General features: G+C 45.3%; 1 protein-coding gene and 2 pseudogenes across 3 annotated transcripts; 1 reads left to right on the forward strand and 2 right to left on the reverse strand.

Annotated features, from left to right (window-relative positions):
- Positions 1 to 229: 229 nt before the first annotated feature.
- Positions 230 to 7922, forward strand: LOC125508149 (CTP synthase family protein). Of its 3 annotated transcripts, XM_087525670.1 has the most exons (23): positions 233 to 600; positions 1430 to 1509; positions 1596 to 1682; positions 1789 to 1839; positions 1934 to 2051; positions 2132 to 2188; positions 2873 to 2937; positions 3088 to 3171; positions 3399 to 3449; positions 3533 to 3595; positions 3716 to 3762; positions 4071 to 4140; positions 4219 to 4281; positions 4585 to 4674; positions 6108 to 6146; positions 6229 to 6378; positions 6453 to 6530; positions 6604 to 6689; positions 6921 to 6969; positions 7077 to 7157; positions 7240 to 7333; positions 7457 to 7553; positions 7649 to 7922. In XM_087525670.1, the coding sequence occupies exons 1-22, from the start codon at positions 447 to 449 to the stop codon at positions 7531 to 7533; spliced, it is 1734 nt and encodes a 577-aa protein (XP_087381796.1). In that variant the 5' UTR covers positions 233 to 446; the 3' UTR covers positions 7534 to 7553; positions 7649 to 7922. The 3 variants fall into 3 exon arrangements, with proteins under 3 accessions (XP_087381797.1, XP_087381795.1, XP_087381796.1); XM_087525671.1 differs by lacking the exon at positions 7457 to 7553 and having other exon boundaries at positions 230 to 600; positions 7554 to 7922; XM_087525669.1 differs by having other exon boundaries at positions 231 to 600; positions 4071 to 4281.
- A 227-nt stretch (positions 7923 to 8149) lies between these two features.
- Positions 8150 to 14283, reverse strand: LOC125508148 (uncharacterized; annotated as a pseudogene).
- LOC125506847 (uncharacterized) lies at positions 10986 to 12084 on the reverse strand (annotated as a pseudogene).
- Positions 14284 to 14339: the final 56 nt, after the last annotated feature.

Consider the following 14339-nt stretch of genomic DNA (forward strand, 5'->3'; position numbering starts at 1 on the left):
GGTATAGAATTGAATGCTAATTCCCATATCCGCGGATTCGTCTAAACGTAGTCGGATCGTTTCAGATCCGTGTTGAAGATTTGCGAAAGAAAAAAGGTCCGCGTTGAAGTTGCCGTTACTCCATAATATTCATCACCCTACTTGTCCACTTGCAGGGGCAACTACTACCCGATCTACGACTACGAGCTGATAGCATGACAGATCCATCCAGATCATACAAAACAAAAGAATCACACACACACGCACCATACGTGGATTTGCCAGCACTGCACACCCAGCCGCACCCCAAGAAAGAAAGAAACCCAGCGAGGAGGAGGAGCAACAGCAACGACACTGCCAGTTGCCACCGGAACCGGAGCGTCCTCCCCTCCCCCGCCTCTCTCCCTCCCGGAATATACCTCCTCCGAGCCAACCCAGCCTCCCGCGCTCCCTCCTTGCCTCCGGCCATGGCGTCGTCGGCGGAGGAGGAGGGCCGTGCGCCGACCAAGTACGTGCTGATTACCGGCGGCGTCGTCAGCGGCCTCGGCAAGGGCGTCACCGCCAGCAGCGTCGGCGTCGTCCTCAAGTCCTGCGGCCTGCGCGTCACCTGCATCAAGATCGGTCCGCATCCCTTCCCCTCCCGCCCTTCCCGCTTCATGTTTTCTCACTTCTCGCCCACTTCTGCGGTCCGCACAGGGTTGGGGTCTCGCGCCTCACGTCGCTGCGGTGTCGCGGGCGGGTCTGTCCTCATCATCTACTAGGGGGCGTCTCCCTTCCAACTTCGATTTTGGCTATTTAGAGTCTCGGCCCTAGAAAACCTTGCGACCCTGACCCATGTGAAATTGCGCTTCCCTGACCTCTTGGTCAGGTGAAAATGCCGCGTTTGTGCGCCTTCCCATGATTTCATGACGATTTCTCTTATTTATTTCCTCAATTTTGGGTGCCAAAGGGGCTACTAAGGAGATCGCATGCTAAGTTGCGTTCGTATTCCTTGTTCTGGTCAGAATTTGGGATGGGCGAATCAATCAACGAATGAAATAAACGACTGCTCCTTTTGGGAGTTCCAGTTATTGATTAAGCCTTCAAGATAGTTAGAGTCACGGTTGTCACTGCCCAAAAGGTACTGTGATTCTGGAGAATCAGTAGCTCTTGCCGCATTGAGTAATTGTCCAACTCATGTCAAGTTGCGGAGGTCTTTCATCTAACTAGTACTAGTTTTTTAGAACATTTTAATTGTTTATAAAAGGTGGCACAGGGTAGCTTTTGGGCCAAATGTGGATGCTGTGTCGGAACATTGAGGATAAATAAACATGTGATATTGTGTAACGTTTTAGTGCCTTTTCTTTACTGTGCTGGATTGGCTTTGCTACGATGACATTCCCATTTGCAGAGTTAGGAACTTGGGATCTTCCACTATTTTTAATATTGTCTATTTCCTGTGTTTTTACAGACCCATACTTAAACACAGATGCTGGTACTATGTCTCCCTTTGAGCATGGTGAGGTGTTTGTGCTTGATGATGGTGGAGAGGTATGCCCTCTTGGGTGCACATATAAATTTTAATCTTACACTTTCAGTGTTTGTGCTGTCTTGCACCTGACTTTTCAAATTTATAGGTGGACCTGGATTTAGGGAATTATGAGCGTTTCTTGGATGTTACTCTTACGAGGGAAAATAACATTACCACTGGGAAGATATATCAGGTGAGCACCCCCCCCCCCCCCCCCCCACACACACACACACAGACACAGGAAAAGGCTTCCTGATTGTCGCTTGAACTTCTAAACAGTGGATGCCTTTTTTTTTCAGTCTGTCATTGAGAAGGAGAGGAAGGGTGATTATCTTGGAAAGACGGTCCAGGTAACCACCTTGTGTTATTCAAAGCTATGTTCACATATGCACGGGATGCCAAATATGACAGCGTATGACACTCTTACAACTAAAATTTATCCAGGTTGTTCCTCATGTAACTGATGAGATAAAACAATGGATACAATCAGTATCCTCTGTTCCTGTGGATGGGCAGACTCGTCCAGCTGATGTTTGTGTTATCGAATTGGGCGGCACTGTAGGTAGGGTTTTGGGACATCTTATGTATGATACTTTACTTATTTCTATTGTAGAGGAGAAGTTGATTTTGTTCATGTTTCAGGTGATATTGAATCAATGCCATTCATTGAAGCTCTACGTCAGTTGTCATTTTCTCTTGGTATAGTTGGGTTTTCTTGTTGTAATTAATTCCCATATCCATGGTTGCTGAGAATGTGCTAGTTTACTGGGCTTCTGTGTCTGTTGTATCATTTCACATTGTCTCTCTTCTCTATTTATTCATTGACAGTACACTAATTTAGTCTTTCCTGCCTTCCTTTTTTGTGATTAACTGGACATACCGGTCATGTGGGGTTGGACTTATGGCTAGCACACAAACAGTAGGATTAGTTGGATTCTTTTTCCATTAAAATACGTATCTATAGGATTGAAGATGAGTCAAGGAGAGTTTGAATTAGGAAACCTTAAATTAAGGAATCTGCATCACGAAAGTATGGATAGGGTAGTTGGATTCTATCCCAGTTGTAATTTGATTGCATAATAAAGGGCAGTCAAGCAGTTATTAATATTTTTCCCAACCCGTTATTTTCTAGCCAGTTCATCATGCCTCATGTGCCTATCTCATGCACACTTCTTCTGTCTAATTACCACCATGATCACGGCACTTGATCAAGGTCATCCTGGTAGTGCCAAGGCCTCCCACCAATTACAGCTACACCTCTGATCTAACTCAGGCCATAAATTCTATGCTATGGAGTCAGACAATATTTTCTTTATTAAAAAACTTGTTTTTCTTGTTAGTGGTCGTACTTGGACATGTCACTCATCCATATATATTTTGTAGGTAAGGACAATTTCTGCCTCATACATGTGAGCCTTGTTCCAGTATTGGGTGTAGTTGGTGAGCAAGTAAATAATTCTCCCGTCATGAATTATACTAATCAGATCGTACTTGGACATGTCACTCGTCCTTGTATATTATTGTGTTGCAGTGTTTTGTCGAGGCAGCTAATCGTAAATATATGACCCTCATATTCTTGTCTCCTTTTTTTTTTGTAGAAAACTAAGCCAACACAACACAGTGTACGAGAACTAAGGGCCTTGGGTCTTACTCCTGATCTTCTAGCGTGCCGATCAGCACAGGTAACATGAAGAATAATATCGTATGCTTTAAGATATGTCATCTCTCACATTGATAGATTTTAATTGTGTAAAAGTCATCTTCTGAGTTAAGATGCTTCTCCATATCACGAACACTAGTTGAAATGTGTGGTGAATTTGGACTTTCTTTTTCTTTCATGATAACAAGTCCTTTTCCAGAAGCCATTGTAATCTGGCTTGGTTTTTCCTATGTTTATCTCAATTTTCAGCCACTAATAGGATCCGCGAAGGAGAAGCTTTCACAATTTTGTCATGTACCGGTATGCTTTTGTAACGAGGAATTTGAAAAAGGCCATTTTGTTAACAATATTTCCCTACTTACGTTCTATATTGTTTCTTGCAGGTTGAGAACATACTTAACATCCATGATGTTCCAAATATATGGCATGTTCCCCTTATTCTTAGAGTGAGTTTCAATCTTAAACTAAAAGCTTAGCATTGACTATGTAGAGGAAGCTATCGAATTGGTACGAATTACATTTAGTCATCTCTTTGGTATAAGATTTTTATATGTGCTGCTTTCCAGAACCAAAAGGCTCACGAGGCTATAATCAAACAACTAAACCTTTCCAGGTGAGTCAAACGGTTAATGAAAACCATTGCTTATGAATGTTAAATGTGCTCAACTTTGCACGTATGAACTGTAATTTTCATATTACCTGTATAATTTTGGTAAAAATGGGCGCTGCTGATATTTTATGCATAATTAGCTTACACTTTGTATTTCTGGATATATTCGTTGCCTTTTAATGAATGTTAGAGAATGCTTGTTCTTGCATGATTAGTGTGCAGTTTGTGATTTGAGATAGTAATATCTTACCAGTTTCATACATGGCATTATTATTAGTATGTCTTGAAGCAATCATGTTTTGGTCTTATAGGTCTGCTGCCCCCCCTGAATTACGAGATTGGACGCTGATGGCCGAGTCATATGATAACCTCAGTACCTCTGTTAGCATTGTTCTACAAGTCCTCTCTTTATTGATTGCATGCTGCAAAATCAAATTTACTGAATATGGATCCATGCAGGTTAAAATTGCTTTGGTTGGGAAGTACACTAATCTGTCAGATTCTTACTTATCAGTGGTGAAGGTGGGTCAAGAATCAACTTTTAAACATATAAAAGCGTCTTTCCTAGTTACAAACATTACATCTCATACAAGGTTTATTATAGTTTTAAATCAAGCTTGCCAATGATGAAAATGATTCCAATAACTAGAATTTCTGCTTCTGCTGCGAAATAACTATTCAGTCAAAACTCTCCATGGGTGTCTACTGTAGAAGCAATCGGCTGGACTTCCCCATTTTTATGCTGTACTAATGATAAATATTGTCTCATTTATTATAGATGTAAACACTGTTTTTAATTCATGTATGCATCTCATTTTGTTCCAGGCTCTCCTACATGCCAGTGTTGCATGTTCACAGAAACCTTCTATCCAGTGGGTTTCAGCTTCAGATCTTGAAGATGCAGCTGCTGCAAGTGTAAGCCGCTAACAGTTTGCTTTTCATAAGATATGTTGGCTAGAGTACTAGCACAGTAGACCCGATGAACTTAATATGCGATGGGAAAGTGTACGTGAGCAATAGACATGTTGGTGTCCACAGGAATAGTAGTGACAGAAGCATTTACACAAGTTAGGGTGCAAGCGAAGGCAACACTACTTTTGCAGGTGTGCTCTGTGTCTGGCTGGAGGTAGGACTTTTTGTCCAGGAATGCCTGAGGCTGTGAGACACAGAGCACACCAGGCTTTGCTTCCTTGTATTATGCATCGGGAGAATGTGTGGTACAATCCTAAGTTATATACTCCCTCCATTCACAAATACAAGATGTTTTGGATATTTCAATATGGACTACATACGGAAAAAGTTAGAACAACTTGTATTAGTGAACGTAGGGAGCACCATTTATATACGCTTGTAACCCTGTGCAAACGATCTGAATTCATGATTGATGGGGCTACTAAAGCCAGGAAATTCCACAAGGGATGTGGTCTACAGTCTTCCATGGGACCCACCAAACAGGTTGATATATGCTGGTTTTCTCTCAGGCTGTACGGATTATCCTCAGAGGTTTTCTCCTGCCTCTGGAGACATTGACACCTTATCCCGCCTGGATATCTTTATCATTTCTCCAGAGCAAATGCTAAGGCTGTAAGAGTGGTACAGCCGGGGAGAAACTCATCTGGTGCACTGGAACTTGTGGTGCAACCAGTGCACCGAACCTCCGCCTACATATTTAGAAATTTTGCAAAATTCTACGAAAAATAGATGGTATAGACACAATGAGTACACTGCAGTCTAAAAATTTCAAATCCAAATTCAAAACATAACTTACGAAATAGAAATGACAAATTAAGTTGATAGCGATAATGGGTCGAATTCGCTGCCGAATTTAGATTAGCTACTATGCAGAGAGATTTGTCCTTTTGTTTCTTGAGCCGTATTCAAATTTTTATATTGGAACTTCACAGCTGTTAAATATATATACTGTGTCTGCATGCTGAATTTTTCCAAAACCTTTTAACATCTTCTAGACGAGTGAACCAAGGTTGGGTGCACCGGATACATACCCTTCCTTGGACACTGATGGGAATGGCCATGTGAGCCCAAGAAGATCTTGTCGTCGTTAAGCTCCTGAGCAGGGCTGCAGGCGGAATATTCATTGTTCTGCCAATACAACTGATGTTGATGATCTGTTCTATCTTGCTGCCGATTAGTATCTCAGTGCTGTAGATATCGATGTAATGCATACTATGCTACTAGCTCAACATGCTGCTGTACAAAGTCATTTTATTTGCAATGATTACATTTGTAGTGCATTTAGTATCTGTAGTCAATTTAGCAATTATATGACGTGTGTCCTTGCTTTGTTGTTGTGTCTTTGACTACCTTACTGTGGTATCATTTTTGTACAGGCACCAGATGCTCATGCTAAAGCTTGGGAAACTCTTAAGGTTAGTATGCTGATTGTCTTGGTTCCTCTGTGGCTATGTAAGCTCAGTCTTCTAAAAGTGTTCTAATTCTAAAATAAATCAGGGTTCCTCGTGCATTTTGATACCTGGAGGATTCGGAGATCGTGGAATATCTGGGATGATATTGGCTGCAAAATATGCTCGTGAGAATAAAGTACCATATCTTGGCATATGCTTGGGAATGCAGATATCGGTGATTGAGATGTCCAGACATGTGTGTATGCTTCCTTTTATTACTTGTCAACCAATTATCTTTGTAGACCCTGATTTTTAGGAATACTGGTGTAGGTTTTGGGCCTGGGAAATGCAGACAGTGAAGAGTTCAACACAGACACACCAGATCGTGTTGTTATGTACATGCCTGAGGTACTTCTCTGTCCAGTTATGTGCAAGACAAGGAGATGATGTTGCTTTAATGCTTTTGTAATTCACTGTAAAGGTATCAAAAACACACATGGGAAACACGATGAGGTTGGGTTGCCGTCGAACGTTCTTCCGTAAACCAGATTGTCTGACATCGAAACTGTAAGGATGTTGTATCCTTTGTTTGTTAGACAGATATATGTGAGGCTTCTGAATGCTAGTGTGTTAAAACATTTATCCACTGCTACAGCCATGAAATTTAACTGTTTGTGCGGCATGTCGTCAGGAGCTTTCGTTGAACTCTTAGTGTTTCTCATTGACCATCTGTTACATATATGCTGCTCTGTCACAATCTTGTTCACCTTCTAACATGGAGATTAATGCAAATGTCAGGTATGGAAATCCTCCACATGTAGATGAGCGCCATCGTCACAGATATGAGGTTTGCCATGACTGTTGGTTATTAAACCCCGTGTTATTCATGTGTCTATTATACCATTATTACCTTATGCTCCTTGGAAGTGATAAAAATTTCTTCTGTTTAAATAGGTCAATCCTAGCTTTGTTCCAATGCTTGAGAATGCAGGACTTCAGTTTGTTGGTTGTGATGAAAGTGGAAACAGGATGGAGGTACCGAGCAAACATCCCATTTCATCATTGTCTTGATGTTTTTTAACCTCTCCAGCCTGAACCTGCTTGCACTTACGATCAGATTGTAGAGCTACAAGATCACCCATTTTACATAGGTGTTCAGTTCCATCCAGAATTCAAGTCGAGGCCTCGAAAACCCTCGCCTCCATTTACAGGTACGTTTATCCGTTACGCTTTTATGCTGGCCTGTTAATTGCTCTCCCATGAATGCAGTGCCATAATTTGCCCCTGTTCTCGTTTATCACCGTGATATAGCTGCTATATAATTTGGTATGAAGGTCTGATACTGGCAGCGACTGAACGCATGCGAACACTTACAAATGTCTCCAATGGTGACGCTGGAGCTTCTGAGTAGTGTCATTTGCACACCGTCAGGTACTGTGTTCTCAAACTTGATTATCCCTGAACGTTTTCCTGGGATACCTATGCCCATCCGTTTTATGAGTGGAACTATTGTGTTATTGCTCCAGATGGATATCGCCCAATGTGTGTGCAGTTCAAGCATCTGCTTGTCGTCAAAGCAGTTTGCATCATGTAGTCATGTACCAGAAATGTACCTAAGCTGAGAGATACGTTCTGTTTTCCGTGGGGAGTGGCTTAACCGATCATCATACAATGGGGTCGTAATTTCGTTGGCACTTGTCGATGGCCATGCCAAGGCACTTGTTGACATCATTTGAGGTACAACCTGTGTATCAGTCTGAGATGATCATGTAAAGAGTTCTTTGACATGCCCCCTCTTTATTACCATGGTAAATATGGCATGCTGCAATGCGAAACCCTGGTGAAATAAGTACCCTTTTAGAAGAAAAAAATGCTATATATTTTTCTTTCTTTTTCGGAACAGTACCAGTCTTCTATTCATCGCAGTTTACACTTGTAGACATTCTGAAACATATAAACATCGATTTAACGTCAGTGGGTGCACGCAGACAACAAAATGTTTTGCCTAAGTTGCAGCACACCCTCAGATCCTACGCAACATCATTGTACAACGTTTAGAACATCAAATAGAAAGAATGGGGGCAAAGCACTTTGTGTCCAAACATACAGTCTACAAGGCCTGATACTGCACATCATATATCACAACCTGTCACCTAAGTTATAATGGCACAAAACCATGATGTTACACGACCTAAACTGCATTGCAGAATGGGCCCGCTTGCTAAAGGTTTCCATGATCCAGCCCATGATAAGGATAAGCACTAGGCTCCGGTTCGGTGATGGGATCATCTTGCCATATCGTTGGTCCAGAGTCATGGTTAGGTGGATTCTCAGAGTAATGGATCCCAGGCATGCTTTCTTGGAATTGAATAGGCACAAATGGTTCGGAAAATGCCAACGAAGGCCAAGCTCCAGTGAGCTCGTTTTCAATTTTTATTTTTTTAGAGTGCGAAAAATTCCAAATTTATTTTTTGAACACACATGCACATGTATACTATGTATATGCAAAATTTCACAGTATTATACGTTTACATGTGGCGTACAGGAAAAAGACAAATGCACATTTTTTAATGGGCCTTTTATTTTTGTTATTGGGCCAGAAATTTGTTATTTTTGTACAGCCTACGAATCACAACATTTTTCGACGAAATTTAACACGTTCTTGCGGAATACATATAGGTTTTCATGGTATTTTTTTCAGATTTTTTTGGAACTTTTAAATACACTTTTTGATTTTTTTCAAAATACCAAGCTCACTGGAGCTCGGCCTCCAAAAATCCGCACTTCAAATGGTTGCGCTAGAAGGTTGTGTTGGACAGAGGTTGATGCCTCCATGGCACTGCCACAATCCATGGATATGGGAACTTGCATCTGGCTATGGATGTTTGCTTGAACTGATCCTGGAAGCAGAGTAAATTGTGGGTCATCTATCAGGTCTGTTCAGTTTTGCTGTTGATAAGTTAGTGCAGAAACCGGTTGCTCACCTTCTAAGATCCATAGAAATTCACCATCCAACTGTGAAGGTGCCATGAATGTTGTAGGTTGCTGCTGGCCAAGGGGTGGGACACCTTAAAAAATGGCCAAGTATGAGCATATCCAAGTCACCGAAATTGTAAGGAATCCCATACATAAAACAAAGGGGATAAAGAGATAAGAGGGGAACAAGAAGCAACAACTACCTTGGTAATAATGTGTATTAACTGCATTCTCATCACCATGAACATGCTCATTGGAGTGAGATGGTTCAGGCCCTGTTTGGTTCATAAGTCCTAGGACTTTTTTTAGTCCCAACTTATAAGTCTCAAGTCCCTAAAAAGTCCCTACATGTTTGGTTCCTGGGACTTAACATGGACTAAAAGACCATATTACAACTATAAGTTCCTATAAGTCTCTCCATGAGAATCTTATTTCATAAGTCCCAAATGCCCACTTTAAGTCTCTATAAGAGCATCTCCAACAGGCCCCGAACGCGCCGCGCGCAAAAAACAGCTTTGCCGCGCACCCATCGCCTGGTTTGGCGCGGCGCGCAGCGCTGACTCCAGCAGCCGCGCTAAGATGCAGCGTGCGCGCGCTGCTCCAGCACCGCGCAAAAAATGCAGCACGCATGCTTATTTTACAACATTTTCGGAAGCATAGATAATAAGATAAAAAACGATAAATTGCATAGATAAAAAACGATACAAAGGTATTTTACATCGGTGCAACTAGATAGATAGTTCGAAAGCATAGATAGATAGAACTACGGTGCAACTAGATAGAAACTACTGCAAGTCGCTATCATCACCATCAATCATCCTCGTCGGTGTTGTCTGAGGTATCGAGCCACATGTCGTCCCAACGTTCATCGTCTGACGTGAAGATTGACCTCCCACCTGCTGCAACGATATCGCACTGCGCATTCGCCAATGCCTTCCGCCAACGCCGGTCCGCCCGCTCCGCGCGGCGCCTTGCCGTCCTCTCCACCCAGTAGGCACGCTCGTCGGCGACGTCCTCCGGGTGGCGTCGGCGCCACTCCGCCATGGCTCGCTCGTCCTCCTCGGTGATGAGGAGGCGGCGGCAGCGCCGAGCGTGGTCGACACGGTCCATGTCGGTGATGAGACGCGGCGGAGGGGCGACGCGCTCGCGCGTGAAGACGTCCCGGAAGTTCATTTGCGACCGGGGCCTATCCAAGCGCTACGCCGCCGCGTCGTATGCGCGGGCCGCCTCGTACGCGCCCCGGAACGACCCGACGCCGAGCCGGACGTCGCCGGACCGGATCTCGGCGGAGTACCAGCCGTTGGGGCGCTCGCGGATGCCACGGTAGCCCGAAGAACCCCGGCGGCGCGGCGGCATGGTGGCGCGGTGGTGGCACGGAAAGCGGCGAAGCGGCGAGGTGGCGAAGCGGCCAGGTTGCGAGGGAAGGGCGCGTGGCTATGTCTGTGCGCGTGGCGAGCGCGGCATTTTATAAGTGCGCGCGAAGCGGCGCGCCAAATCTACCGCACCGCGTGCCGCTTTCTCCCGCGCGCGGTAAGTTCCCGCCACCGCTGGAACGCGCGGAACCAGCCGGCGCGCGCTAAAACCAAATTTTACCGCGCGGGCGCGCCTTTTACCGCACCTGAGAGCATCTCCAACAGGCGCCGAACGCGCCGCGCGCAAAAAACAGCTTTGCCGCGCACCCATCGCCTGGTTTGGCGCGGCGCGCAGCGTTGGCTCTAGCAGCCGCGCTAAGATGCAGCGCGCGTGCTGCTCCAACAGCGCGCAAAAAATGCAGCACGCACGCTCATTTTACAACATTTTCGGAAGCATAGATAATAAGATAAAAAACGATAAATTGCATAGATAAAAAACGATACAAAGGTATTTTACATCGGTGCAACTAGATAGATAGTTCGAAAGCATAGATAGATAGAACTACGGTGCAACTAGATAGAAACTACTCCAAGTCGCTATCATCACCATCATCATCCTCGTCGGTGTTGTCCGAGGTATCAAGCCACATGTCGTCCCAACGTTCATCGTCTGACATGAAGATCGACCTCCACCTGCTGCAACGATATCGCACTGCGCATTCGCCAATGCCTTCCGCCGACGCCGGTCCGCCCGCTCCGCGCGGCGCCTTGCCGTCCTCTCCGCCCAGTAGGCACGCTCGTCGGCGACGTCCTCCGGGTGGCGACGGCGCCACTCCGCCATGGCTCGCTCGTCCTCCTCGGCGATGAGGAGGCGGCGGCAGCGCCGAGCGTGGTCGGCACGGTCCATGTCGGTGATGAGACGCGGCGGAGGGGCGACGCGCTGCGCCTGCTCACGCGTGAAGACGTCCCGGAAGTTCATCTGCGACCGGGGCCTATCCAAGCACCACGCCGCCGCGTCGTACGTGCGGGCCGCCTCGTACGCGCTCCGGAACGACCCGAGGCCGAGCCGGACGACGCCGGACCGGATCTCGGCGGAGTACCAGCCGTTGGGGCGCTCGCGGACGCCGCGGTAGCCCGAAGAACCCCGGCGGCATGGTGGTGCGGAAAGCGGCGAAGCGGCGAGGTTGCGAGGGGAGGGCGCGTGGCTGTGTCTGTGCGCATGGCGAACGCGAAGCGGCGCGCCAAATCTACCGCGCTGTGTGCCGCTTTCTCCCCCGCGCGCGCAAACGCTTCCCGCACGCGGTAAGTTGCCGCCACCGCTGGAGCACGCGGAATCAGCTGGCGCGCGCTAAAACCAAATTTTACCGCGCGGACGCGCCTTTTGCCGCACCTGTTGGAGATGCTCTAAATTCCTCCTGTTTGGTTTAGATGGGACTTATAGAGACTTTTTTAAGCCCTAAACCAATAAGTCTTTGGAAACAAACACCCTATCGGTGACATGATGAAACCGGTTTTCATCCGCTGCAGTTCCTTGAAACAACAGATTCAAGCTCAAGAGTTCAGGCCATCGCAGAAAGATGAGAACATAGTAAGGGTAAGGTAACGTATATCTGACTAACCTTGAAGTACCTCATCCGGCTTAAGCATGACCGCATCCAGAGATGAATGTGTGCTAGAGGGAGCTTGTTCAGGAGGATTGACATTCATCACATAGTTAAATGGAACTTGTTCAGCAAGATTGCCATTTTCTGGATTGGATTGACCTACTTGAAAAATGGCAAGTATGAGCATGGCGGAGTAACTGAAATCGCAAGGAATTCCACACAAAAACACAGAGGGGAACAAGAAGCAACAACTACCTTGGTAATAATTTGACTTAACTGTGTTCTGATCACCATGAACATACTCATTGTGGTGAGATGGTTCAGTGAGATGGTCAATCTTATCATGAAACCGGTTTTCGTTTGCTGTGGTTCCTTGAAACGACAGATTCATGCGCGAGAGTTGAGGCCATCGCAAAAAGATGAAAACATGGTCAGGGAAAGATAACAAGTATCTAACTAACTTTGAAGAGCCTCATCCGGCTCAAGAATGACTGCATCCAGAGAAGAATGTGTGCTAGAGGGACCTTGTTGAGGAAGATTGTCATTCATCACATAGTCAAACGGAACTTGTTGAGGAAGACTGACATTCATCCTATCATTTATGTCTGTGAGACAGCATCCCTTAGCATGCTTAACCATTTTTCCCCAGGAGTTGTTCACCTTCTTTATCAGAAGAACCTGCATGTCAAGAATTTGCAGCAATATTGAGCATTGCGGTAAAAATATTACAAGTATAGAAAGAGAGAAGTTCCAGACCAAGTATCTTTACCCTTACACGGAGGTCGTCTGCGTCCTTATTCAGAGCCTTCAAGAAGTCTTCCACTGTGTAGATTTTAGCATTTTTAAGCCTCCTGTGGTAAGTTCCATCGTTGGCTATTTCTTCCAGACGATACACTTCATCATTTGGTTTTGGAGGGTACCTCTTCTCATTTGCTGAAGCAAATAAAAGATTAAGAAACAAAAACACAGAACCTCTGACAGATCACAGTGTTCTATTGGTACCTTCATTTCTACGATCCAGCACCGTGACCGGCTTCATGACAGCTTCTTGGACTCAAACACCAGTCTTTTCGCTCATACAAACTCTTGCTCCCACGACGAACTTCCTACTGCGAGTCCTGGATGATCCTTCTTTGAAACGAATCCTGCTGAAGGAGGCCTCTCCATTGTTCAACCACACACTGCAATCACCCCCTAACACAAACCTGTGTCCATCCCGGCCTTGCACGATCTGACTATTGAACTCCTCTCCGGTCCAGTTTCCCAGGCAGTCGTTGCAGAAGTCTCCATGGAGAACCAGGATCTCAATTTTCAGCTTTGAAAGCAGGCCTTCCTTGATCATGTTATCACCATTAAAGATGCCAATCCTGATAGCCGCATCGCTTTCAGATGTTATGTTCTTCTCTGTGTAAACTGGAGTCTTCAGGCCATCCAGGAAACACAGGCGAATGTTGGCGTTTGGTTCACTCAAAGTGGCACCCTCCTGATATGGTTCTGATCTGAAACAGAAACATGAATGGCATTGTGATAAACTCATGCGATATGTTGTTCGATTGACATTTTCTGAATTAACATTCACATACTACTTTGTTCCATTAAGGGAACATCAGATGGGTATTGTGAACTACATAAATGGCATCTTGACAATGGGAAAATATTAAATATTTCAGGATGAGGCTAAAAATGAATGAAGAAACAGTGGACCCGGCGCGACTACAGATCCCCCTACCTTGGGTGTTGATCAGCATGTCGGTCGGAATGCAAACAAGCCAATTTCTTCTGCAGTTTGTACACGACAAAACAACTGTGAGCAACAACAAATACCAGAAAAAAAGGACGACCATGTTAAGACATTATTTTAGAGTAATATGAATCTAACCACTTCATGGCTTATATCCTCCATCTGCTGCTGTAAACTTTGTCGTTGCCGATGGGATCGAGAGGAGCGAGATAGAGGAACGAGAGGATGAACGAGATAGTGATTTCTGTTCGCCGGGCGGACTCCCCAGCTTTTCCGTTGTATTCCTTAGATCGTTATTCAGTTTACAAAACAAACGAGCTAACTAAACCCGGCCAGCCTGCTACGATCCGGAATTGTCGTGCCATCCCACGACTTCCATCACGATAGCTTGCCACGCTGACCGGGAAGAACGAAACAGAAAGAAAAAACAACAGCGGGCGATCGTGCACACGACCCGGCCCTTTCCTACGCCTACGTGCATGCTGCATGGGTGCGTCACATCACCAGCCATGCAAGGCTTATTAAAAACAGAAAACGCCACCAC

This window comes from Triticum urartu, chromosome 5A, assembly GCF_056163025.1.
Source record: "Triticum urartu cultivar PI428250 chromosome 5A, HENAU_Tu73, whole genome shotgun sequence".
NCBI classification, from domain to species: Eukaryota; Viridiplantae; Streptophyta; class Magnoliopsida; order Poales; family Poaceae; genus Triticum; species Triticum urartu.